At 45.7% G+C, this 24,967-nt stretch overlaps 1 protein-coding gene across 1 annotated transcript in view; it reads left to right on the forward strand.

Moving 5' to 3' along the window:
* Window positions 1–1,559: 1,559 nt before the first annotated feature.
* The window catches only part of LOC142814293 (trypsin-like), a 36,740-nt gene continuing 13,332 nt past the window's right edge, over window positions 1,560–24,967 (forward strand). The window contains exons 1-6 of the mRNA XM_075892880.1: window positions 1,560–1,664; window positions 5,047–5,132; window positions 11,998–12,101; window positions 12,730–13,007; window positions 14,290–14,441; window positions 15,519–15,721. Of these exons, the coding sequence (XP_075748995.1) occupies window positions 1,577–1,664; window positions 5,047–5,132; window positions 11,998–12,101; window positions 12,730–13,007; window positions 14,290–14,441; window positions 15,519–15,692 (882 nt within the window). The 5' untranslated portion in view covers window positions 1,560–1,576 and the 3' untranslated portion in view covers window positions 15,693–15,721. The remainder of the gene's footprint in view (window positions 1,665–5,046; window positions 5,133–11,997; window positions 12,102–12,729; window positions 13,008–14,289; window positions 14,442–15,518; window positions 15,722–24,967) is intronic.

Genomic DNA, 24,967 nt, shown 5'->3' on the forward strand with positions numbered 1-24,967 from the left:
CATCGTCGACCATTCATTTCACTTACCACTCATCGGACGTGCCATGAGGGAGAAAATCAAGGTTGCCTGCTGTGGTAAGATTGAAAGATGTGTTGAAGCAACCACCTTTGATGCAATTCCCTACCGACGATTTATTGCAGGATTCGCAGTTTACGTTCCTCTGCCATCTGTCAATCTGCCGTGACACTAAAGAAATCACGAAAGCAGGTCTAATTATGGTCATCAAATGGGAACATACTTCGCTCAAGAAATACCCAGCATCGGAAAACGGGTCATCAGTGGCTGGTAGCCTAATGCTCCTATTAAAAAATTGCTTGCCATAACGTCCCCACGCAGTTTACAAGAAGCGAAAATCTGGCTTTTTTGCAGGGGCCCGAAGCGTCCCCTGCTTGTTTGGACGTTTTAAACATGCTATTTCGAAGTGAGCTTTCAACGCCTCGCATAGTTGTAAATATGCATGTCAGTTTATTGCATCAATACTTATCCAGACGTATCCAGCATCATATAACTAAACTACGTCAATGGCAATATATGGTTTTGGTTGAAACACCCTCAAACGTTTTCTAACTTCCTCACGTCTCATGGATACATTGACTTCGTGGATGTACTAACAATTTTTGTAACTCTATGCTCAATTTGGGTGCTGTTATTGGTCAGGTTTTTATAACAGCTTGGTTGAATCTTGTAGACATTGTGGATGCGCCGGTGATGCCAACTAGACCATAAAGACAGATGTTTGATAAGTACAACACGGGCCAGAAAGAGAGATATAGGGCAAGGGAAAGCTCCAGTAATGTCATTGACAAGATGAAGAAACTGCGCCTGAAGGTGCGACTGGCTTAAAATAATGAAACTGGCACCTTCTGCAGAGGCCGCGTTTGCAAGTATATCCACTCATACGTCTAACTTTGAGCGGTGCAAGTGCCTGCAAAAAATTTGTTTTTCAAGAATGAACGGATCCTTCCACAACAATAACAAAAGAGAATGACATCATTCCAACCCAGAAACGTGCATTGCAAGCCAAGACGTAATGTAAAGCAGCTAAAGTTCACTGATGAATCAATAACAAAAAAAAAGGTAGCGTCCTCATGGTCTTCCTAGAGTCGGGCGGCTTTGGTCTGAAAAGGACCTTGAGAGCTACATTAGAGGTCATTATAGATTAGATAACGTCTTTACCCGAGACAGAGCCCATGTTTCTTACTGAGCGATTCTCACGAGGTGGAGGTGGGGGTGGGGGGGAGGGAGACGAAGTGGTCAAGCGGTCATGTCGACAGTCTGTCCTGGTGACTAACGCGCCCGGACGCGCTTTCGGTCGGAAGCGCTTTGCCCAACAATGCGTCCCCCCACCCGGCGAGCCACGCTTGCCAACACACCGCCATCCGCCCCTGTTGGTGGGGCATCTGTTATCGTATGCCCGCGCAGGTCAACACACCCTGGGGCAAAAAAAAAAAACATGACCCATGCGTGGCAGACTGGGCGAGGGTGACTCGATGCACCGGTTCTGGGCCGCGCGAAAGGACGACGAACTGTGGGCTATAAATCGGAGTCCCGCACCAGTCGGCACGCTCCTCCCGACATGGCTTCCCACATGGCGACACCGCTGACGCTCCTGCTGGTGACGGCCGCGCGTCTTCTCCTGCTGTCCCAAGCGCAGTCCACGAACAGTGAGCAGGGGAGGCTTTTCACCTTTGCGGAGTCGACCTCGCTACGCAAACCGACGCCGTCGCCTCGGGCGCGCGCTTCTCAGCTGGAGTGCCTCACATTTGAGTCCATTGCGTTATCGTTTTCCTTTTTGGCATGTTTCATTATTCTCGCAGTGACATAGCGTCCGGAATGAAAGGCCCTTGCGGCTTAGATACGCGAGAGTGCGCGGCAACGTCCCTCAGGGGGGTTTATTCGGCGTGGAGCGACGACTATGCATTTTGAAAGTGAATGAGATAGGCGTATAAATGCCGCGGTGCGACGAGCGCGAAGCTAGAAGTATCATGAGGTACCTGATAGAAAAAAGTGGGAAAGCCCAATCCGGCTGGTCCGTCGACTGCGTCTCTGACAGTTATAAAGTATTCATTTCGATTCGAGCTAGGAAAGGGATTGCTTACAAGTTGTTTACTTTTTCGGTGTTTTTTTACTGTACAACAGCGCACATCGAAGAGGACGTTACAAAGTAAATAATGACCTCCTCCAGACATTGATAGTCTTCTGGCGTCTCCAAAGGTTATCTACCTTTTCACATTATGGACACAAGTTTAACTTTAATTGGCTCCTTTGACAAACGACCTCTTTTTAGGTGTCGTAGTGTGTCTGTCAATGTAAACAACTGTATCACCGAGAAGAGACACCCATTATTGAGGGTCACCTTCATAATCGTAAGCTTACAGGCCTTAGCCAGTACGTTTTTGCTATCATTCAACATGTTTGCTAAGATTATGTCACAGAAATGGCCACTACATCAAGGCGGATAAGAATTTTGAAGAGCTTCTGTGTAGTGCCTACTACGAAGAGCAAGAAATGCTGCAACATCATCCGCCCTCGTATATTTATGCATTATGCAAATTCAATACAGCTGATCAGCTCCTAAGTTCCAAGTTAAGTCGCTTTGATAAAAGTAAACACCCTTTGCGATTTCGCTTTGATGTGGGATGTGATTTTCGTGATTTCATGCACCGCCAGTCGCGTGTGTTAAAGCAAGTTTCGTGCTGCGTAGTCTGAAAGTTTATTGCTTTTACTGCATTGAAATCTGTATAAAACTTCCCATCGCTTTCAGATGAATATCGGTTGCCACAGCTCTTTCGCCTTTGGGAACAAAGAATATTGATTTACCAAAAATGCATATATTTACTTTTCCCAGAAAATACAATTATCAAAAGTAACCATTGAATCAAGTATCAGCCTGGAGCACCAAGAAGCTAAAAAACATAAATTTTGAGAACAGTTTACCACGTGAACGATGAGTTTGCTGATGTAAAAAATAATCAGTGTGCACAGCGTCATTAAACAAAAACATATAGAAAAAAATATAAAAAACTGACGAGTAGGTTCGCTACCGACATCTGTTGCATATGTGTTTTTCGTGCTGTTCACGCATTGGTTAGAAGAAAATGGTCATGCGTTAAGAACTCATTTTATCGAGAACGTTAGTGGCTGACTGTTATGAATCTAGCTACTTTCCATTACCACCAGTGTTTAGGCGAGGAGGGGGAGAGGGAGTTCTTAATGATATATTTTCAGATGTCATGATCCCTACCAATCAGTAGCTGTCACACATTCTTCCACATTCAGATGAAACAGTTCATCTGAGCTCTCCAGATTCGTATGAATATTTTTAATGTAAATGAGTGAAGTAACATTGTCCCGTTAGCACTGATAAAATCTGTTTCCTCAAATAAATGCATGGGCAATCGTGACAAGCGTGACATTGGTGCTTTGAAATCAGGTGCAATGTAAGGGTAACGATACCACAACAGTGCTTCAAGCGCGTCCACCTAATCAGCTGTAATGTGTCTATTTGGGCCTAACCGACTATAACCTGAAAGCACTGTAGACAGCTTACGCCAAGAATTTTGCGCAAATAAACTCAATCTTTAGGCAGATAGACGCAAACCTTAGTAAAATCAAACCACAGCGTCTTGTTCTTCGTCCAGTGGAGCTATATCAAGCCATGTGTTAATGTAATAATTACGCCAATTTAGTTGTCCTCTCGTGGGGCTAGTTGGATCATCAGGATGTCGCTTTACGATCGTGTAAACACATTTGTCTTCTTTTTTTGAAGGCAATCGTGCAGGCTTCTTTTTATATAACACTGTCGGGACGTGCAATAACGTAGTGACGTCCTCTTTATGGTATTTCTCGTGCATTTAAAACCTGAAAAACTGCGATGTTTCAAAAACAACGTGTACTTGAGAACCAGAACGCATAAATCTGCCCATCACACGTCATAAATTGGCAGCCTGTTCCACTTAAAATAACGGTCTGAGAAACCAAAGTGATTGTGAACTCTGATTCTACACATTTGTTCTAGTTACGTGAAACACACCGCATAAGCGTTCTACGGCCCTCCGGGTAAACAAGAGCGTAGCAATAGCAAAAAAGGGGCGAGTTTCATAAAGTGCTGTTTCCGTGGAAGTAGAACTTGGCGCGTAACACGTTCCCATCATTCGTAGTTGTTTAGTACCAAAAATAGTGAAAGTCACAGAGGAGTATTTTGAAAATGCTTCCTTGCAAATGTTCACTGGTTACTACTTGAGTAACATTGTTTACGCGCAAGTCAGACGCCAAAAACGAATTGCGGTACATAGTGTTTGGGGGTACACAATTCGACGACGTAAAGGGTCACACCGGGCGACACGTTACACGGTCAGTAACGGCGTAATTAGACACCACTCGAGTGCGCTGCCCGGCAGTTGGCTCGTTCTAATGCATCCCTCACTTAGTTCCAGCATGTTAGTCGAGTTACGAGAGCTGAGAACAGTCCATGCGTATGAGACCATTAACAAGTTTGACCTGAATAATGTAAAAGCATAGCGACCCTCCGACACTTCGTTCTCATTGCAATACACAGTTTAGAAGATGCAAACAGAGGGCAAAATAAGAATGCCGCGCAAAGTTTTATTTATCAGATGTTATCATCAATGTAGCGTAGCTTGCCTACCTCAATGAGTCCTGCTAATATCGGTCATATATGTGCTGCTAATTTGTGCTGATACTAATTCAGATCCATACGAAATTCAAGAAGTCTATGCGTTCATCTTTGAAACGGTGAGAGAGAAAAGAAAAACGTTTTTTCGTATCAGGGTTAGTTTTGTATTGTTGTGGTGGGTGGTGTCCTGCTTCCAGGGCTCCACGAATGATGCGAGCAGGGGGTTCCAGTAAGTCAGACAAAGATCATCTAAGAATGCTGTTAGTTACCGTCGCTAAGAAGGCAAGTTATTGTTCTTTCACTTCGCGAAGAAGGCGTTTATTAGCTATGCGTAGAGATAGAACGAAAAGAATCAGGAAGCGTGAACTTGTGACACAGAGTGTCGTGGTCGGTTTTGACGATGAACGCAGGCTGTGGAATAAGCCTGCTCAACGAGAAGAACATTGAGCGCATCGTGGGAGGACAGCCAGCCGACGCCGGGGAGTATCCATGGCAGGTAAGTCTGGTGTTTTCATTCGTCTATTTAGTTTAATTTGCGAAGGTGGTGTTACAGTTTATGAATGTGAACTGTGCCTAAACTACGCTTGCGTTATATTCAAACACTGAGGTTAACAGTGGAGAAGCAGTGTGATCGGATGCATCAGCAGCCCGTATAAGACGTCTTAAAGAATAACTGGCTAAATGACTATAGCTCGTTGTAGAGACTACAACAGGATGTACCGAACAAGCAATTGTGCATCGCATAATGATGCATACTTAAAGCCTTCTTTATGTTTTGATTCACACAGTCTCGCCCGCATGTTCATACAGCGCTAAGCCTCGGGCTAAAGGTAACACATTGCTAACATGCACACTCGCAAGGTGACGCTAAATATACATGGCGACCTTCCCATATGACCTCTATCATAAACAGTCTGATGCCATTGAAGGTTCACGTCATCAGCAGCACAGTAATCTTGCGCTGTGGTATTCCTGAACGAATGCAGCCCTCTGTAGGTCAAAGTTGAGAGTAAAAAGAGGCCCTCGTGCATGAACGGTGAACGAGCTATTCGTGAGGACAAAGCCAGCACAGAGTGCTTAAAACGTTCTCAAATGTAAAAGCGACAGAGTAAACTGCAAACATTCGCGTTTCCCCCCAGCACAGCACAAATGAACGGGAACGGAATGATGTAAGAATTACAGGCTCATGCGTTTTATGCGACGCTCCAAAACGAGCAAGCCTGTGCCTCTTAGGCGCAGATGCCGGACTAAATAGAACCTCTGCTTCGCCTTGCGCCGAGAGAGAGCGATGTTGCTAAAGCTGGGGACATTTGCATTCATTAGTCGCTGTCACGGACACCGCACGTCCTCCGCGCGTTTGTACAGCGCGAAACTGTGCTAAGCTGCGGGCTTTGCGTCCTCTTTCTCTTTGTCATTGGATTCCGTGATCGTTTCCCACCCCGTGATCCCACCAGATACATGGCAGCGAAGAAGTGGCAGTGTGGTCACTAGTGATGTATGGATCGCCCGTGTGGAAATCGAATTAGCCAGAGGCGATGTTGACAGTGAGCTTGGTTCAGGAAAATGCGCATACCTACAACGACTGGCTTTGTTGGGAACGAATAAACGACATACACTTGTGACGGAAACCTCAGTCCTGAGTGCTCGCAGAGAAAAAAAAAATGCACCGTATCTGCATGTTTCACTGCAAATGTCGTCGAAAGACGGTAGTCTTGCGTGTGGAGAGAGTGAACAAAACGTTTATTTTATGTTCTGCGCGAGAAAATTAGTGAATTGTATTCAGGAAGCGCTGCGTTAGAGAGCCTCGATTTGTGCAGCGAAGGCGAACGAGCGCATCGAGGCACGTTAGACACGAGCTCTATCTGGCAGTCATTTTCGAAAACGAAGAAAGGCGTGCGCACCCGCGGAGAAGGATGCACGCCTGTCTTGGAGGCGATAAAGTGTAGAACGCAAAGCGACGGGCAGGCGCCACCACTATGTCGTCTTAGGAAAGCGTTTGAAACATTTGCCTTTTTGACCATCACGTTGCATTGTCAGCGCAGCGTGATAAACGCTACGGCCCTTAGAATTACTTGTGTGTGCCTTCTCTAGTAAAAAGGCACACATACAAAACATCGAGGTGTTGTTATGGTGCCTCATATATGTGCAATAATTGATTTTTAATTGACAATCGCACAAGTGTAAACGCTGAAATTTGAGAAATATTGGTGGGCGCTGCAGATGAGGTTGGCCGTTTGAGAAATCGTTACCGAAGACAAACAGACAGATGTACAGACAGACAGAGAAAACTTTTGGCGTCGAAGGTCCTCAATAAAGACTATCGCCTTTAGAAAATTCCGTTGAAAGATGACATGGTCTTTTGCCGGCATTCTTTCGTGCATAGCGTTGCATTTTCAGTACAGCCTAAGAAACATTATGGTCCTAATAATTATGTATTTTTGTATTTTATAGTAAAGGAACACACCACTTGATACGTATTGATGTTGCGCCTCAGATATGCCTAACATTTGCTTTTTGATCAGCAGTGTTCACAACTGTGAACGCAGGCGCCAGTTTAAACTGGCTAGACGTTCAACAAGTGCTTAAACTTTGGTCGGGTAGCTTAATAGTGTGACAGACAAACAGACAGACAGGCAGACAAACAAGAATTTCTGCGTTCAAGTATCTCAAAAAAGACTATCATTTTTAAAAATGTAACGCGAAGTCCTCTTACCAGACTTGTGTTTACAAAGACACAACTATACAGACACCTACAACAGTTAGCCAAAACTGAGTGCCGATGCACACTGTGAAGATGAGTGACATGCACAAATGACAGGCTCAAAATATCCTTCGAGAGTTGTATAAAAGATACGCAATCGTAAAGTTTTATTGTAGGTTGCGTCCTTCTCCAGAAAGCTGTTTCCGGCTGCATCATTGCCTTCTTTATAACGTTCTAGGTCCGATAGTTTGTCGTTTCGCACATGCACAGTGAAAAGTGGACCAAATAGTAAAAGGGTTTGGTTTAATATTAACTAGCTGATGTTATTTAACATGCACAAAAGGCACAGCACACATCAGCTAAATGACAAATGCAAATGCAGCCCGCAACTGCCTTAGCAAGAGTAACTGAGTCAGCGTGGTGCTGTATGTGTTAAGGGTCTAATCGCCTGGCCTTTATATGTCATAGGTGGACATTGTCTGTATACGGACGGTCAATGAGCGTTTTTCTGCTTTTTTTTTTCTATACGCTTACGCATAGAGCGACTAATTCAACAGAGAACACCAGTCATTTCACCTTATGCTGCGCCACTTTACATGTAAGCTGTGCAAAGCAGCCCTTCTACAAACTCGCCTTCAAAGTGTAAAGTTGGCTTGCTTTTATATTAAAATGCTCAGTGGCTGAGACCAATGCAATGCAAACGATGACAGTGGTGTACGCTGTTGGTGATTTCGTTTTTTTCGAAAATATGAAATAGGAGATTGTGGTGTCAATATGGTGGCACCGGCTATCTTTTACACTCGGCAGACAAAATATTTCGGAAAAAATGCAATAAGGGCGTAAAATGGAAGATAGTATAACATACGATATGAAAGTAAACAAAAGCCAAACGTCAAAGGTCAGTTCAGATACGGCTAATAGGTTTATATATACATAAGTTTCACACACAAGGTGAGTTCACACTGAGATATATGATTACATATACTATTACACACTTTGTTTAGTATGAAAAAAAGAGGACATCGTATACACTCGGTCAATATTTCTATAAAATATTTGATTCATCAAAAAAACTTCTTGAAGGCGACAAGCGCTCTTTTCTGAAGACCGGCAGTTGGTCATGGACTTAGTATTTTCTTCACTGTGAAAGGCCTCCTATCTAAAACTTGCAAACTTGCTCGTAGTACTTTGCGTTGTGTCTCTTATTTCTGGCACTCGAGAAGCAGATGATGTATATCTTCGCCAGGGTGGCCGCAGGAACACTCCGTACTAAACGCACGTTTTATCCCGTCTAGGAAGTCTTGCGTAAATGCTGTATTAAGCCGTAGGCGGCGTACCATTATTTCAAGTCTCCTATTTTCTCTCAACTCTGATGAAATGCTTAGTTTTATGCAAGGATCTTCTAAATATAAGTCTGAACATTTAGACCTTTAATCAAACCATTTGTCTTTGGTGACGCTACAGGTTATCTCCCTCAGGAGTAGACGGATTTGAATGCGTGAAATTGGAAGGGTAATTGTCCCTTCGTTCTAGCGGGCCCTATTCACCGTGGCGTCCACTGCTGTGTTTCCTGAAATACTGCAGTGACCTGGTACACAGTGATATGCAATAACGCGGTTGATTACTCTTGCTTTTGCGCCCCACCACGGTGGTCTAATGGCTAAGGTACTCGGCTGCTGACCCGCAGGTCGCGGGATCGAATTTCGGCTGCGGCGGCTGCGTTTTCGATGGAGACGGAAATGTTGTAGGCCCACGTGCTCAGATTTGGGTGCACGTTATACAACCCCAGGTGGTCAAAATTTCCGGAGCCCTACACTACAGCGTCTTTCATAATCATATGGTGCTTTTGGGACGTTAGACCCCACATATAAATCAACAACTCTTGCTTTTGTGTGTTCTTTTAAGGTCTCATATAAAAGGGAATCGTTTAGAAACAGTTTTCCATCATTTTGTAGCGACGCTAGAGTGAGTGGTCTGCGAATCACTAGAAACGACCCATTTTAGTGGCTTCTTTACGGATGTTATGAAGCGTAACGTAGATAGAATTGCAAACAGTTCCGCAACAGTAGAAGACGTCACTCGAAACAATTTGAATGTCTGCTCTACTGCCAGGTATCGAATGACAAAATCTGAAGAGGAGGAATTCGCATGACAAGAACCACCTGTATACACGTGCATACACTGCGGATACGGGGTATAAATCTGGAAAAGCGCTAGCTGCAGAGCGAATTTCATGAACATCTCCCTCTTAGATACTATTCCCTCGACCGACTACCGTATTTTGGTCTTGCCAGCATCCAGGGAGGAAAATTCATATCTATTCCGTTTATCTCACATCTCGGTAATAATTCTTCATGTTCCTGAACAATGCCATGTAGCTTATACTTATTTCTTTGTTATAAATGCGAAGTTGAGTGGATGCGTCAAGCACTGAGTTAAAATACGGAAAACATGGCTACAAGTTTCGACCATTTGTATTACGAAAAATGGCGGGTAACGAGCTTCGGCGATTACGAGAGAATACGCTGTTGCCTACTGGGCACACATCCTTAACTCCCTTCGTAGTAACTTCTGATTGAATGATTGATATGTGGGGTTTGACGCCTCAAAACCACCATATGATTATTAGAGACGCCGTAGTGGAGGGCTCCAGAAATTTCGACCGCCTGGGGTTCTTTAACGTGCACCCAAATCTGAACACACGGGCCTACAACGTTTCCGCCTCCATCGGAAATGCAGGCGCCGCAGCCGGTATGCGATCCCGCGATTTGCGGGTCAGCAGCCGAGTGCCCTAGCCAGTAGACCACCATGGCGGGGCGGCAGTAACTTCTGAAGACGCTCGCCGGTAGCTTGCTATAAAATCCTTGGCGAATCGGTGCCGAAGAAGCAATATTTTGCTTTATTAGGGCGTTATGCATTTGCAATAGTGAAGATACTGATCCCTCATGTTGTGCCAGCGAGTCGACAGAATATACGTTCATACTATAGGTTGACCTGTTTTTCTAGCGCACTAATGTGCGACGCCCACATCAGGTGTCTTTCAAAGATGACGCCAAGAAATTTACGTTCTTTCACCAACGTCAACGCCTGTCCTTCCAGTGTCAGTTTAAAATTGTTTCTCTGTCACCTAGTGAAAGGTAACACCGTTGTCTTCGCATACGAGAGACTCATATCCTTTTCCTCAGGCCCATATGCAGATGTAATCTGCATAGAGTGAATATTTGAATCTAGTTGGTAACTTTCCCGGTAACGGCGCCATTACACAGTTGAAAAAGAGGGGACTTAGAACACTCTTGTGGAAAGTCCTGTGTGACGAAATGGTAATGAGTTTGTCCTTCAATTGTTTCCGTGAATATGTTTCTGTCACTCAAGAAATTTGAAATCCATCGCAGTAATTGACCACATAGTCCAAATTATAACATCCCCGCCCGCACGTGAATGTGACTAACTGAGTCGAATCGCTCTCTAAATGTCAGCAAACACCGCTATTTTAATGTTTCCACATGCGCGTTTGTGTTAAACCCATGTTACAATATCTAATATCGCATTCATTGTGTATCACCTTCGCCGAAAATTTGTCATGTAGTATGACAGTACTTTTGTAAGTTTACACCTCCATTGAAGTCAACTGTCTATCATTTTCTCCCTCAACTCACAAAAACAGCTTGTGATACAGACTGGTCGGAATGATTCGCGACATAGAGGGGTCTTCCCTGGTTTTGTTAACCTCAATGCATTCTACTTCATCTGTACCCTTCCTTAGTATTATTATTGAGCTATATTAGTGACGCGTTATTATTTTGAGTAAAGAGTACGGACGCAAAACTGCGTCTATTTCGAAAACAGGGTAACGTTGCACAAAGCCCGGCTTGTTTTCACCGCACCGGTTCGCTTTCCGAGCGACCGTTGCAAAAGTGTGTGGTACATGTAAATGTCCCTCTCTGTTCCGCACAAATCCTTGAATTAGTGCAACTCAAGTAAGCTCAAATTTCTAATCACCATTGAGGTCAAGCGCGTACCACCACCACCTTCCCTCGAAATCGAACTGCGATAGAATTGTATTTACTTCTGGCTGCCATAACCACTCTTATACAACCACTTATTTGTATTTCGAAGAACTAATGATATATCAGGTACTTTAGCAATTGTTTAATCCGCTGATCAACTTTTATGCAGTGGTACGACAAGAATTATAACTGTTTCGATTCCAATCAAAATTTTATATTGCTCTTCGCTATAACCCTTGAACCTGCGGAACAGCAGCAAATATTTAGAGCCATCATAAAAAATAGAGCGTTCTCTGCAGTGCCTTTAGGTAGAAACTCGAGCTTACTGATTCGAACACGCTCACTATTATAGTGTAGGTATACTTCAAGTCTCCTTCCGGCTGCAGCTTCAAGCTCAGCAGTCGTGAGCCTCCAAGCTAATAAAACAATGTCTTAATTGCAAACCAACACAACGTGACGCTCAGTGTAGGCGAAAAGCTTAAAAGGTAATTTCTGAACGGGTCGCTAAGTACCACTAAGAGAACACTGCATGGTGGCAGTTATTGCTCCACGAAGGTGTGCGAGGCTCCCTAAGTAACGGGTTTTTTCAACAAAGTGAGTCAGCTCAATATTAGGGTGAGTATCAATCAGTCTAAACGAGCTCCCTACCACAGGTCTCCCTTCGCAAAGCTGGCCGTGACGGAAAGACGCGTCACTTCTGCGGCGGCGCGCTTATCAGCAACCAGTGGGTAGCCACGGCGGCGCACTGCGTGGTCACGTGAGTACGACTCTTGCTAACTACGACGTCGCCAGAGAGCGATTACCGCACAGCATACGGGCTACGACGCAACCAGCACGGCTCCATTTCGCGGTAACACAGCTGGACTTGTTCTTCCTGAGCCATCCGGTTCAGACACATTGCGATGCCGGGATCTCCGTCATTACCATAATCATCAGCCTGACTAGACCCACTGCATGGCAAAGGCATCTTTCGTGTTTCGTCAATCAACCAAGTTCTGTGCTTTGGGCAGCCACGTTATCCCCGAAAACTCTTGAACTTCATCTGCCCAACTATCTTCCTGCCCCCTTCTCGCATGCTTGCCTTCTCTCGGAATCCAGGGACCAGGGGTCATCGTGCCTTGGCGCTACACGCGCAGCCCAGGGTCCATTTCTTCTTGATTTCTACTAAGCTGTACTTAAGACTAGTGCACCAGTTTGCCCCCTGACCCACTATGCCTTATTCTTTATTTTGTTACTAGAGGTTAAACGTTCTATATAGCATATAACATTTGACAGACGTAAACAAACTCGAGTGTGCCTTCGGACAAATGCCGACTCCAAGTGCCCTGTCGCAATGTTGCCGTGATCGCCTGAAAATATGGCACGCTCTTGTTTATTGATCGCAGGCAGTTCGGCAACGTCATCGAGCCTGCGAGCACCATCAAGGTACGCGTGGGCGAGCACGACCAGAGCGTGCTCGAAGGCGAGGAGATCCAGGTGAACGCGCGCCAGATCTTCAAGTACCGCGGCTACCAAGGCTACAACAACGACATCGCGCTCATCAAGCTCGCCAAAAGGGTGCGTCTCAGCCGCCGCGTGAGGCCCGTGTGCCTGCCGCACCGAGACGAAGTGTTCGAGGGAAACAACTGCGTCTCCACGGGATGGGGTGCCACCACGTCTGGAGGTGAGTGCGGCGTTGTCACACTTCGTTTCATACATCGGCCGCAACGCGATCAAATCTAGCGAGTAGACGTGTTCGTGTTAAGAAATAGTTGAGCGATTTTATCAACAGTAATAAATGAATGCATGCATTAAAAGACATTGAGGCGCGTGACACAGGTTTTTAACTGCGAAGCTGTTTAAGGCTGCCGCTGTTCCGTGAGCCGCGGAGAAAAGTTATCATCATCATGAACATGCACACGTTTTCTTCAGCGTAGTCTTCTTCATCTTTTGCTTCGTTCCTAAAACACGTGTGCCTATTTCTCCGGTGAGCGAGTCAGGTAGCGAGTTGAGGTATAGAGAGAGAAACAGAGAAAGACAGAAAAAGAGAAAAATTGTAGGGAAAACATTTTTTGCGAGGCAAGACTTGAACCCATGAATCCACTGACCAATGGGAAGGTGGGGAAGCCGGAAACAAGGAGGGGGGAGAAAAGCATAGCATGGAAGAAAACGAAAAAACATGGCTGATCTCTCCAGCATAGGAATTAGTATAACACAAAAGTGAAACGTTCACACGCAGAGGTAGTTCAGCTTTTATTTCGCAGTGTTTCATCACAACAGCGAAGCGATAAATTCGAGAGCGGGAAATCGTTCAGCGTTTATTTTGCAGTGTTTCATCACAACAGCGAAGCAATAAATTCGAGAGCGAGAAATCGAAATGCCACGCGAAAAATGGCAAGCAGCTCGAAACTCGCGGCGTGCTGCTCAAGCGCAAAGGACACGAAAAGAAAACACACAGGACGAGCACGCGCTTTCAACGTTGCTACTCTGTGTTTGAACAAGGTGCTCATTTACCAAACACGGCCGCTAACGTAAGCGAAGTGACCTATGTGCACGCTGTCGTCGACAACCTGTGGTGAAGCGCGAAACGTACCAGCCCCTCTCACCCACCCCCCGCCTCGCGAAAAAGCACAGGTGACTAATCTCTGTCGGACTGAGTGAGTGAGTGAGAGAGAGAGAGTGAAAGAGAGAGAGTGAGTGCTGGTCAGTAATACTGAAGAAACACCATCCTCTTGGCAAGTAATGTGAGGTTTAAGACGCACCACTAAAACACCTGGTTAGTGAAAAGTGCTCGACAGTACCGCTTAACTTGGCAGGAACAGGATGCAACTACAGTATGCCTTATATCAGTTTGTTTCCATAAAATGGCGTGCGAAAATTTATGAGCACCCAACGGAAGTACACAAAACGTGAAAATGTAACATAGAATATTTATAACAGAGATGCTCCGTGGTCTGTTCCCGCAGGTGGCGCTCCATCGACGGTGCTTCGCGAAGTGAGCGTGCCGGTCTACAACAACGATGTCTGCTACGGGCCCTATGCGCGCCGGTTTCGAATCAACATCCGCAACTGGCATCTGTGTGCCGGTGCCTTGGAAGGAGGCCGGGGATCCTGTTATGTGAGTAAATACCGTCGTGCATTGTAGACATGAAGGATTTTGCAAACGAAAATTAGGCTGACGTGGAGTAAGTGAAATTGTAAGTGGAGTAAGATGCAATACTCATATTTACAGAGTATACAGATCACGATTTATTAACGCTACGTTCACTAACCTCGACTGATGCAACTAAGGGTTATTAGAAATTTTCTCCTCAATATTTCCACCCCCACATCCGAAACTTAACTGACCGCAGGCATTAACCCTACGCCTATTACAGACACACACGTACCCAAACCTTGCCACGCTTCACGTTTATTATCCCGATGCATACCCCAGCGACACATGCCCATCATGTGGACACACAGCGACACTCGCACACATGCTCTGGGAGTGTAGAACAACTCCTCCCGACTCTACCTCAAGCAAGTGGGAGAGGTCCCTCAGGAGCTCACTTCTCGCCAACCAGCAATGGGCCGTCCAGCAGGCCCACGAAGTGGCCGCCAGGTACTCCCCGTCGGTCCCTACGTGGAAGACGCCCGCTACGCGCTAAGCGCGTCCTGCAGGACTGAAATAAAGTTTTTTCATTCCATTCCGTTCTTCAATAAGAGGTAGCAGTTATGACGTTTGGCTTGATAGTGAAGGCGGCGAAACGTAGACTAATGACGTTTACGTTAGAAACTCCTTACTAAATTGGACCCAAGAAAAAAGAAGGAAAGAAATTCAGGGATGTCAACCATATAGCAATGTCTGTCTTCCATCCTGCACTGTTGGAGAAGGTAAGGGAATCAAAGATGAATAAAGTGATGTGGGAACCATTGGACTACACCACACAAAATGTGCACTTACTGTGGTGATTATTACATTAGTATGAAGTCTTGAGCTGTGGTTGAAAACGTGTGTTTCTGTACAAGGAGCTTTTTAACAAACGTAGAGCAGTTCGGCAAACAGAAAACTTGTAAACCGTGTTATCTGCAACAAGCTACACATAGCTGTGAAATTATAGTCCTCAGCCCCACGCATATGGGAAAGTTCTAATGATGCATATATTTTTTTTCAATCCAATGGCTTGACGTGACAACATGTGCGCACTTGCAGGGCGACTCGGGCGGCCCGTTCCAGTGCAAACGCGCCGATGGTAGCTGGGTGCTGGCCGGCCTAGTGTCCTTCGGTTCGGGCTGTGCGCACCGCGACTACCCCGATGTGTACACCAGGGTAACCGAATATCTCGACTGGATCGCTGAGACCACAGGAGGAGTCGTCAGCAGCTGATGGACATTAAAAACACCTCATTAACTCATGTAAGTGTCACTTCAGTCTTCAGCGCCTAAAGCGTTCAAATATCAGATTACATAGATGGGAGGAAAATTCGGGATACGAAGCTTATTTATACCGCTTATGTCCAGCTATAAAACTAATCGTCCTACTTCAGTAATAAATAATAAAGCGTCTCTGGTCTTCAATCACCTTCCCCTTTTAATTATTTCATCTATGTAGATTTGAGTTGAATTACAGTAAATAACTTGACCGAAACAAAAAAGGTTCAGTTATTCTGAGCGGATTTCTTTTTATGTCTTATTGCGCGCTTCTGTGACTCTCTGATCACGGATAGAGCGAGTCAAACATTCGCCAACATCGCGTTCAAAAGGTAAGTTTTAAATTATTTAGTAGCGCACTCAGCTCACGAAAGCGAGAAGATCAGATCACACGTAACGTTGTCTACTCAGCACTCATTATTAATACTCATTATTAACCACTCAAAAATTGTGGGGGAAAAATCTCGTTACCTGTCAAGTAGGTGAAGAAATGAAGTGTAATAAAGGTTGGGTTTCGAGTAGCACAGTCAGTATACGTTGACTTGTTTCTTTTCGTTAACTACGCATGACGCTGCTAAAAATTGCCTTTTTTCCGCCGCGTACTATGAAAAACTTGGCCATGGTCTAACTCAGGTATACCTGTATATACGTAGCGAGAGGTACGGGTAATCTTATTGTTTAGCTTGGATATGTATACGGCTACACTTCTTGGAACGTGCGAGTCGTTATTCATCCGTATCCTCGACTCCCTGGATCATCTTCGGTTTGTTCGGACGTCTAGCTTCTTTCCGTCTCTTCGACTCACTTTCCATATCTGCTGACGAATCCCACCGAGCTGCCCCTTCCATGTATACGATTCAACACCGGCTCCTCCTTTGTTGTTGCAACGCGGTTTCACCGGCTCCTTCTCTGACGTCATGTCATGCCAGATGGAACGGCGAGCGGTCCTGCCAGCTGCTGTAGTTTCTAGGCAACGACTCAGCTCACGGTTCTACCAGCGGCTATACAGCGACACGGCGAGAATACGGCTAATGTAGCTCTCACTACAAAACCCAGTGTGAAACCGCCTTAAAAGGCATCAACACTACTCACATACAGCTCGTCAACTACGTATCCAAAAAAAAAAAAGACAAATTCAGTCTAAAACCGAAAACGCTGCTTGCTGTGGTTGTTCGTGAGCTTGTTGCTGGCCGCGATGTCCCCGGATCACGTAAATTGCGACTTAGAGTGCCAGCTGAGCAAACATGCAATTATTGTCCCGCCGCGGTGGTCTAGTGGCTAAGGTACTCGGCTGCTGACCCGCAGGTCACGGGTTCAAATTTCGGCTGCGGCGGCTGCATTTCCGATGGAGGCGGAAATGTTGTAGGCCTGTGTGCTCAGATTTGGGTGCACGTTAAAGAACCCCAGGTGGTCGAAATTTCAGGAGCCCTCCACTACGGCGTCTCTCATAATCATATGGTGGTTTTGGGACGTTAAACACCACAAATCAATCAAACGTGCCATTATTCCTTTCCGACAGTGATGTAGTCCTAACTTCAAAGGTGCACCTAACAAGTTGCTATACACCCTTAGTAGCAACACATTCAAGTTACGCGTGCTTAGTGGTCTCAGATTGTGCACTTAACATTTGGCACCGCGTGCTGACTTGCGAAGCGTTCACGCGTCGGTTTACTCGGCAAAACCTTTTCTTGGCACTGAAGGGAAAGCTACGGTGCCAAATCACGTGTATCCTACCGCCAGTGAATGTAGTTCCGAAGTAGCGCCCGTCTTTTCGACGTGAAATATAAATGTTCCTTTATTTTCTACGTGGAGCTATTTGAAACAGGACGCAGCTCACATCTGTAAGATACTCGTATTTGTTTTACTTTATCTGTGGTGACTTCGCGTTTCGGAACGCGCGAAAAAGTCTCGCCTTTTTAAGTGCACCTTAAACGCTAAGCGGCGTCAGCGCCTACATAAAACACTGATGGCCCACCGCCGTCACTTTCAACAGCGTTACGAGACGTGCGCCAAGACGGACTACTTCGCGTAGTGCTACATGTGATGAAGCTCCGCCTCTGTAGCTTTCCCTTCAGTGCCAAGAAAAGTTGTCGCCGAGTATAGTACGCTCCATCGTATCAGCCAGTCCAACTTCCATCGGCTTGGGTTCCTTTTTCTATCACCTTCATTTTTACAGCGAAAGCTATTACGAGATCAGTTTTCGGGCCACGCGCAGTGTTCCGCCGCCGCCACCGCCGCCAGTGTCCGCTGCCACATCGCGTGAAGTAGAGAAAAAAAGCCTTGCAACAATGACCCAGTGGGGCTTTAACCCGGGTCCGCTGGGTGCCAGCCTAATATTTTACGACTGAGTTACGCCGGTGCTTGTAACTTACTTGTCATACTTGCCTTAGGCAGGCATGGCCTAGCACCAATGGCACAGTGGCGCTCGAACCCTGGTCCGCTGGCTGTGTAGCCGGCGGACCAGGGCTAATGAGTGTATCTGAATGTATCTGTATCTGAATGAGTCTAGCTCATTCTACCAATGAGCTACACCGGTGCTTGTGACTTGTCAAACATGCCTTAGGCAGGCTTGATGTCGGGAAAACAATCGCGCTAATACGACTTAAAAAGCATTTTACAGCTGCGAAAGAACAACCAGTCATCGCACAGTATGAATAGCGTAATGTGTGGGCCATCCAATGCTCCAAACCATCACAAAAGCTTTGCCAACTAACTGAGGCACATACCCAATTCAGCCATTGGTCCTCATCGTCGTCAACCACTGCATGGACAATTCGCAAAAAACTCCTTAAAAGTGTTTAGCGGATATTACGCTTCTCAGAAGAATTACGAAAAATAACATAAGGAATGCCGGCCTATCACCCAAAAGTTTATTAGTGCCCTAGTGGGTATCAAGCAAGTGTGCTTGCAGTAGTTACCCAATGAGTGTTTTGAAAAAGCTCTGAAAGGCCGTTCTTATAGCTTTCACTGTGACTGTGCTGCGCCTACCGTGCAGGCCTGGCGTTTTTTATTGTCTCTGCCACCAGCAAACAGCTAAAATCTGTTGGCGCTAGTTGTTTCAACCCTTCCCCCGCTGTTTTCTTATTTGCACACAGGTGCAGATCGGAAAAAAGTGCAGATCTGCACACAGCGTGCACGCAGGTGTCGCATCTTGCGGCCCTTTGTATCTCTCTGATATAAACTTGGTTTAGAACCACGGCTACATGGATCGGGCGCGCGTGGTTGTGCGCGCTCCCGATCCAGGCGGCCGTGTCAGAACAAATGTTCGACAATTTAGAACGCAAAGATACGTCTACTACAAATAAGCTGTCCCAGTTTCAAGACGGCCAATGTGCGTCTGTATATGTTTAGAAAAAATATGTAACAATTAGGCACGCTTAGCACGTATAGAAAAAAAATTGCCCGCAGCTTCCCTCGGGGGAACACTGAGGAGGATGCGGACCATATAATTGGTTAACGGGGTGTTAAAGTGCGACTTACTTGGGTCGATGGCTAAATTGGTTAACGTGGTTGTAGGAGGGGGTGTTAAATGAGTGAACACGTACACACGTATGCGAAAGGGCGGCGCTGGTCGAAGGGACGTCGATCATTGTGTTTGTGGATTCGTTGGAATTCATTTCACCGCGACCTTGGACGTCGACGCGCCGTACAAACCAACCGACGAGCGGCAACTGAGCGAGCGAGCGCCGACCTTGAGTATATATACAGCACGACGGCGCATGCACTGTCAGCTGTTGAATGTTCTCGAAGCGCGACGCCACATGCGCGTCCACTGGAGAATCAGGAGAATTGTAGATGTCGAACGCGGTGTGTAGAGGAGGAAGGGTGCACAGATGGTGGAGGAGTGAAGCGCGCGCGGTGTGTAGAGGAGGAAGGGATGCACAGATGGTGGAAGAGTGGGCGACGGCGCGACGGCGCATGCGCGCGCGTCAGCTGTCGAATGTTCGAGAAGCGGTGCGGACGGCGTGGACGGCGCGGACGGCGCACTACAAGGCGCGAGTATAAGATGCTCCGCATCTAAAACTGGAACATCCCACGTACAGTGGGAATCGATGATATGCGAAGCATGATTGAGAAATGTTGATATGTCACTTTAAAATCAGCACAACGTCACGAGGTGGAAGTAAATGATGCCGTACACGACTTCCGTGTCAATATTATCATGTTTGGATGTGTAGTTTGTCTTCGTCATCTATTTACGTGACGTGATACCAAATTCAGTATATGTGGAGCCAGCAAAACGGCCGCGAGCACGCTGTGAGCGTGGGATGTTGTCATGTTCCTACATGACACACGTGTCAGGATTATCATGTTTGCACCACTCGTATATTTCGTCATCCATTGACGTCATGTAACACCGAATTCGGTATATGTGGAGTTAGCAAAACAGCCGCGAACACATCATGAAGGGCCCCATATATTCCAATGTAGCGTTGACGTGGGCGCACGCTGGGCACAGCGACGTCACGTTGGCAAACCTCGAGCACTCTATAGTCTGACGCCTGGCCCGACCGGCGCGACCAGCGTCCGTCGGCGCGGCCCGACGGCAACCGGCGCGAAATGCGACTTTCTGCATTTCGCGCCGATGCGTTACTCAGACAACATTGCGTCTTCCTCTTTTCGTGACGGAGGGACGCCGAACGTGCTGAAACGCGCGTGCATCAAAGCAACGCCGCGCAGCGCGCACCTGCGAGTGCAGGACCGGCGCCTGGCGTGGCAACGCCGGCGTTACGCCACGAAATGAACGCTGGCGAGCACGTGCACCACGTCACGTCGAAATGTAATGGCGTCTTGACTATGGCATGTAGTCATGTTCTCACACGACACGCATCTCATGATAATAAAGTTTGCACCAGTCACATACCTTCGTCGTCCATTGGCGTTGCGTAATACTGAGTTTGGTACATGTGAAGCTAGCGAAACGGCCGCGAGTGCATCATGAGCGTAGCATGTAGTTATGTTGTTACATGACACGCACCTCATGTTTATCATGTTTCCATTAGTCTCATACCTTCGTCATCTATTCACGTCCCATAATACCAAATTTGGTATAAGTGAAGCTAGCGAAACGACCGCCAGCGCATCATGAGCGTGGCATGTAGTCATGTTATGACATGACACGCATCTCATGATTATCACGTGTGTACCAGTCACATACCTTCGTCATCCATTGACGTACCCTAATACCATATTTAGTATATGTGACGCTAGTGAAATGGCCACGAGCGCATCACGAGCGTGGGACGTAGTCATATTGTTACATGACACGCATGTCATGATTTTCATGTTAACGTCTGTCGTTTGTGTTCTCCATGCAATCATGTCATACCATACCAGTTTTGCAACATGCCATGTGAACGAAACCACTGCAAGAGCTTCAGGATCATGAAATGTAAATCATGACATTCATGACATACATCTCATGATTTTCATATTATGACTAATGAAATCTGTTCTTCATACAGTCATGTTATGCCATACCAAGTTTGGTATCGATACCATTATCGAAACGGGCAGGAGAGCTAAAAGTTGTAGATAGATAGATAGATAGATAGATAGATAGATAGATGATAGATAGATAGATAGATAGATAGATAGATAGATAGATAGATAGATAGATAGATAGATAGATAGATAGATAGATAGATAGATAGATAGATAGATAGATAGATAGATAGATAGATAGATAGATAGATAGATAGATAGATAGATAGATAGATAGATAGATAGATAGATAGATAGATAGATAGATAGATAGATAGATAGATAGATAGATAGATAGATAGATAGATAGATAGATAGATAGATAGATAGATAGATAGATAGATAGATAGATAGATAGATAGATAACGTTCAAAGTCGCCGAAGTTCGCTAAGAAATGCTTCGCGTATAAAGTGTTTGACAATTCAGATTACTCGGTCATCTACTATGGGTGAGCTTAAAGCCTTCCCTATTACAAAAAATCTGTTTAGAAAAAAAGTGTTGAACGATTTCAAGTACTTCATACTCAACTATGTGTGAGCATTGAGCTGTGCAAAGTGCAGCAAAGGAGCCCCAAAGTTGGTTTTCTGTTTAAAAAAAATGTTTAACGATTTTGATTACTTGGTACTCAACTATGGGAGAGCAGTAGGCCGTCCCTAAGTTAGATTTCTGTGTGATTAGAAAAAAGGGGGTAACGATTTAGAGTACTAGGTACTCTACTGTGAGAGGGCATAAAGCCGTCCCTAGGTAACCGAATGCTGAGCAGTCTAGAGGAAGAGTGGCTTCGCAGGAGACACGTTGCCGCACACGGTATGACCGCATACAAGTCCACACACTTTTCATATAGGCGACAGCAACATTTGCTGATTGATTTAACAGCATGTATCTAATTATCAAAGATTTTGTTTGTATCAAAATGCATCCGGACAATTTTTGACCACTGCGTATGCCTTTTATCTTAGACATTGTAAGATCACAGAGGGTAGAGAAATAGGTATATCATTTGCTAATAAATTCCGACAAGTTTCACGGGAAGAATTATTCATGATACGGCATCCTGAGTTACCACGTAGTTTTGTGATGGAGTTCATGTCGTTTGTGTTACTTGGCTGCGATCTAAGATGTTGCGACGCGCCTTTTTCGTAACTTAACGTGTGCACTTTAGAGAGTACCGTATGACACATGCGCCGTAGTGGCAAACGCGAACTGAAGCGGTTGTGTGCCATATTGTAAAACTTCCAATTAAACAAGTTTCAGATGCGTGCTTAGCACAAGGGTCTGCGTTTTGGCAATTACGGTGCGCGTTTAAAACTAAGCATTAACGCAATTACTGGCAACTCAACCCTACAGCACGCTTGCAAATGCATGCAATTTTCAACAACTGCAATCTCCGCAATTACTCCTAAAAATATACCTTACGGCGAAACCCACGAAAGAGCCATAAGCCATCATTTAATCCTTAACTCTCTTCGAGCATTTGTAGTTACATCCAGAACGAAGTACGAGAACAAGATCGACGTGTGTTAGCTGAGACCTGTCTCACCAAATGTAAATTGAGTAGCTCCTTAACTGAATAATCGTTTTGTTAGTTGACTCAAAGTTTTACGTATAAGGCGGCGTCAAAGCAGTCGTCATCAGGTTAATCCAGGACATACTGTTCTCCATATTCTGAACCCGTATTCAGGATAAATTCTCAAGACCAAGTTCTCAGAATCAAGTTCCAAACAACTGAATTGTGGCGTTCCACATGTATCAAGACGGCTTTATGCTCTCCATGGTAGGGTACCTAGTGCCCTAAATTATTACCCACTTTTTCTAAACACACAAACTGGTGGGAAAACAGGTATCAGTCCTACCTAGCATATATTTCGATTTCAAAAAATAATGTTTGCTGTATACTAGGTGGGCTAGTTAACTTGACGGTAATGCTTAATGATAATGTACGGAGGTGATTCTACCCCAGTAAGTGGGGGTTTTTTTGTAGTTCCTATTTTTTGTGTTTTGAGATTATGGGTGCGGGTTGTAAGTTGAGCCGGGTTGTACGCGGCAAAATACGGTATCGGTCAAGGAGGTTTAAAAAAACAATGGGCAGATCCCACGTACAGTGGGGATCGATGATATGCGAAGAATGAATGAGAAATGCTGAAATGTCACTTTAAATTAGGCAAAACGCTACGAGGTGGAGGTAAATTATGCCGTACATGACTTCGGTGTCAAGATTACTATGTTTATATATGTCGTTTACCTTCGTCATCTATTCACGCCACGTGATACCAAATTTACTATATGTGGAACTAGCGAAACAGCAGCGAGCACGCTATCAGCGTGGTATGTTGTTATGTTATTACATGACATGCGTGTCAGGATTATCATGTTTGCAGCAGTCATTCATTTCATCATCCATTGACGTCACGTAGCAACAAATTTGGTAGATGTGGAGCTGGCGAAACGGCCGCGAGCACATCATGAAGGACCCAATATACTCCTATGCACCGCAAAAGACAAGACTGGACTATGACTGAGTGTGCGCGCGTGTGCTGCTGAATGTGCTGTTTTTCTCTTCCCTCTCTGCTTTCTTTCATCTCCCCCATCCTTCTCCCATGCGCAGGGTAGCAAACCGGCTGCCTATAGGCTGGTTAACCTCCTTGCCTTTCTTTTCCCTCTATTTTCCTTCCTTCCCATGCAGCGCTGACGCGCGCGCATGCTGGGCACAGTGACGCTGTACGCAAGCAAAACGCGAGCAGTCTATATAGTCTCACGCCAGGCGCGACCAGGGTCCGTCGCGCGCCCCGACGGCAACCGGTGTGAGAGAGAGAGATTAATGAAAGAGGAAGAGACAAAAAGGACGCTATTTTCTGCCTCCCGTCGCGGGGGCACGGCTCAGCGCCCCGGTGTGAAATGCAAGATGCTGCATTTCGCGCCGATGCGTTACCCACACAACAATTCGTCTCCCTCTTTTTGTGGTGGAGAGACGCCTGACGCGCATAAACACGCATGCGTCAAAGCAACGCAGCGAGGCGCGCGCCTGCGAGTATATGGCAGGACCAGCGCCTGGCGTGGCAACGCCGGCGCGACGCGACGAAATGAACGCTGGCGAGCACGCGCACAACGTCACGCCGAAATGTATTGGCGCCTCGACTGTGGCATGTAGTCATGTTCCCACATGACACGCATCTCATGATTATCATGTTTGCACCAGTCACATACTTTCGTCATTCATTGGCGTCACGTAGTACCAAATTTGGCATATGTGTAGCTAGCGAAACTGCCGCGAGCGCATCATCAGTGTGGCATGTGGTCATTCTGTTACATGACACGATTGTGGTGATTATAATGTTTGCATGTGTCATTTAACTATGTCGTTCGTTCGCGTCGCGTAATACCGAGTTTGGTACATGTGAAGCTTGCGAAACGGTCGCGAGCGCATTATAAGCGTAGCATGTAGTCACGTTACATTATACGCATCTCATATTCATCATGTTTGCACCAGTATGATATCTTCGTCATCCGTACACGTCCTGTAATACCAAATTTTGTATAAGTGAAGCAAGCGAAATGGCCGCGAGCGCATCATGAGTGTCGCATGTAGTCTTGTTGTTATACGACACGAATCTCATGTTTATAGTGTTTACTACGGCGTCTCTCGTAATCATATAGTAGTTTTGGGACGTTAAACCCCAAAATCAATCAATCAATGGGTAGTAAGTAGGCCGGCATTCGCTATACCATTTTTTGTCATTCTTCTGAGA

Source organism: Rhipicephalus microplus, chromosome 4 (assembly GCF_043290135.1).
Source record: "Rhipicephalus microplus isolate Deutch F79 chromosome 4, USDA_Rmic, whole genome shotgun sequence".
Classification (NCBI taxonomy): Eukaryota; Metazoa; Arthropoda; class Arachnida; order Ixodida; family Ixodidae; genus Rhipicephalus; species Rhipicephalus microplus.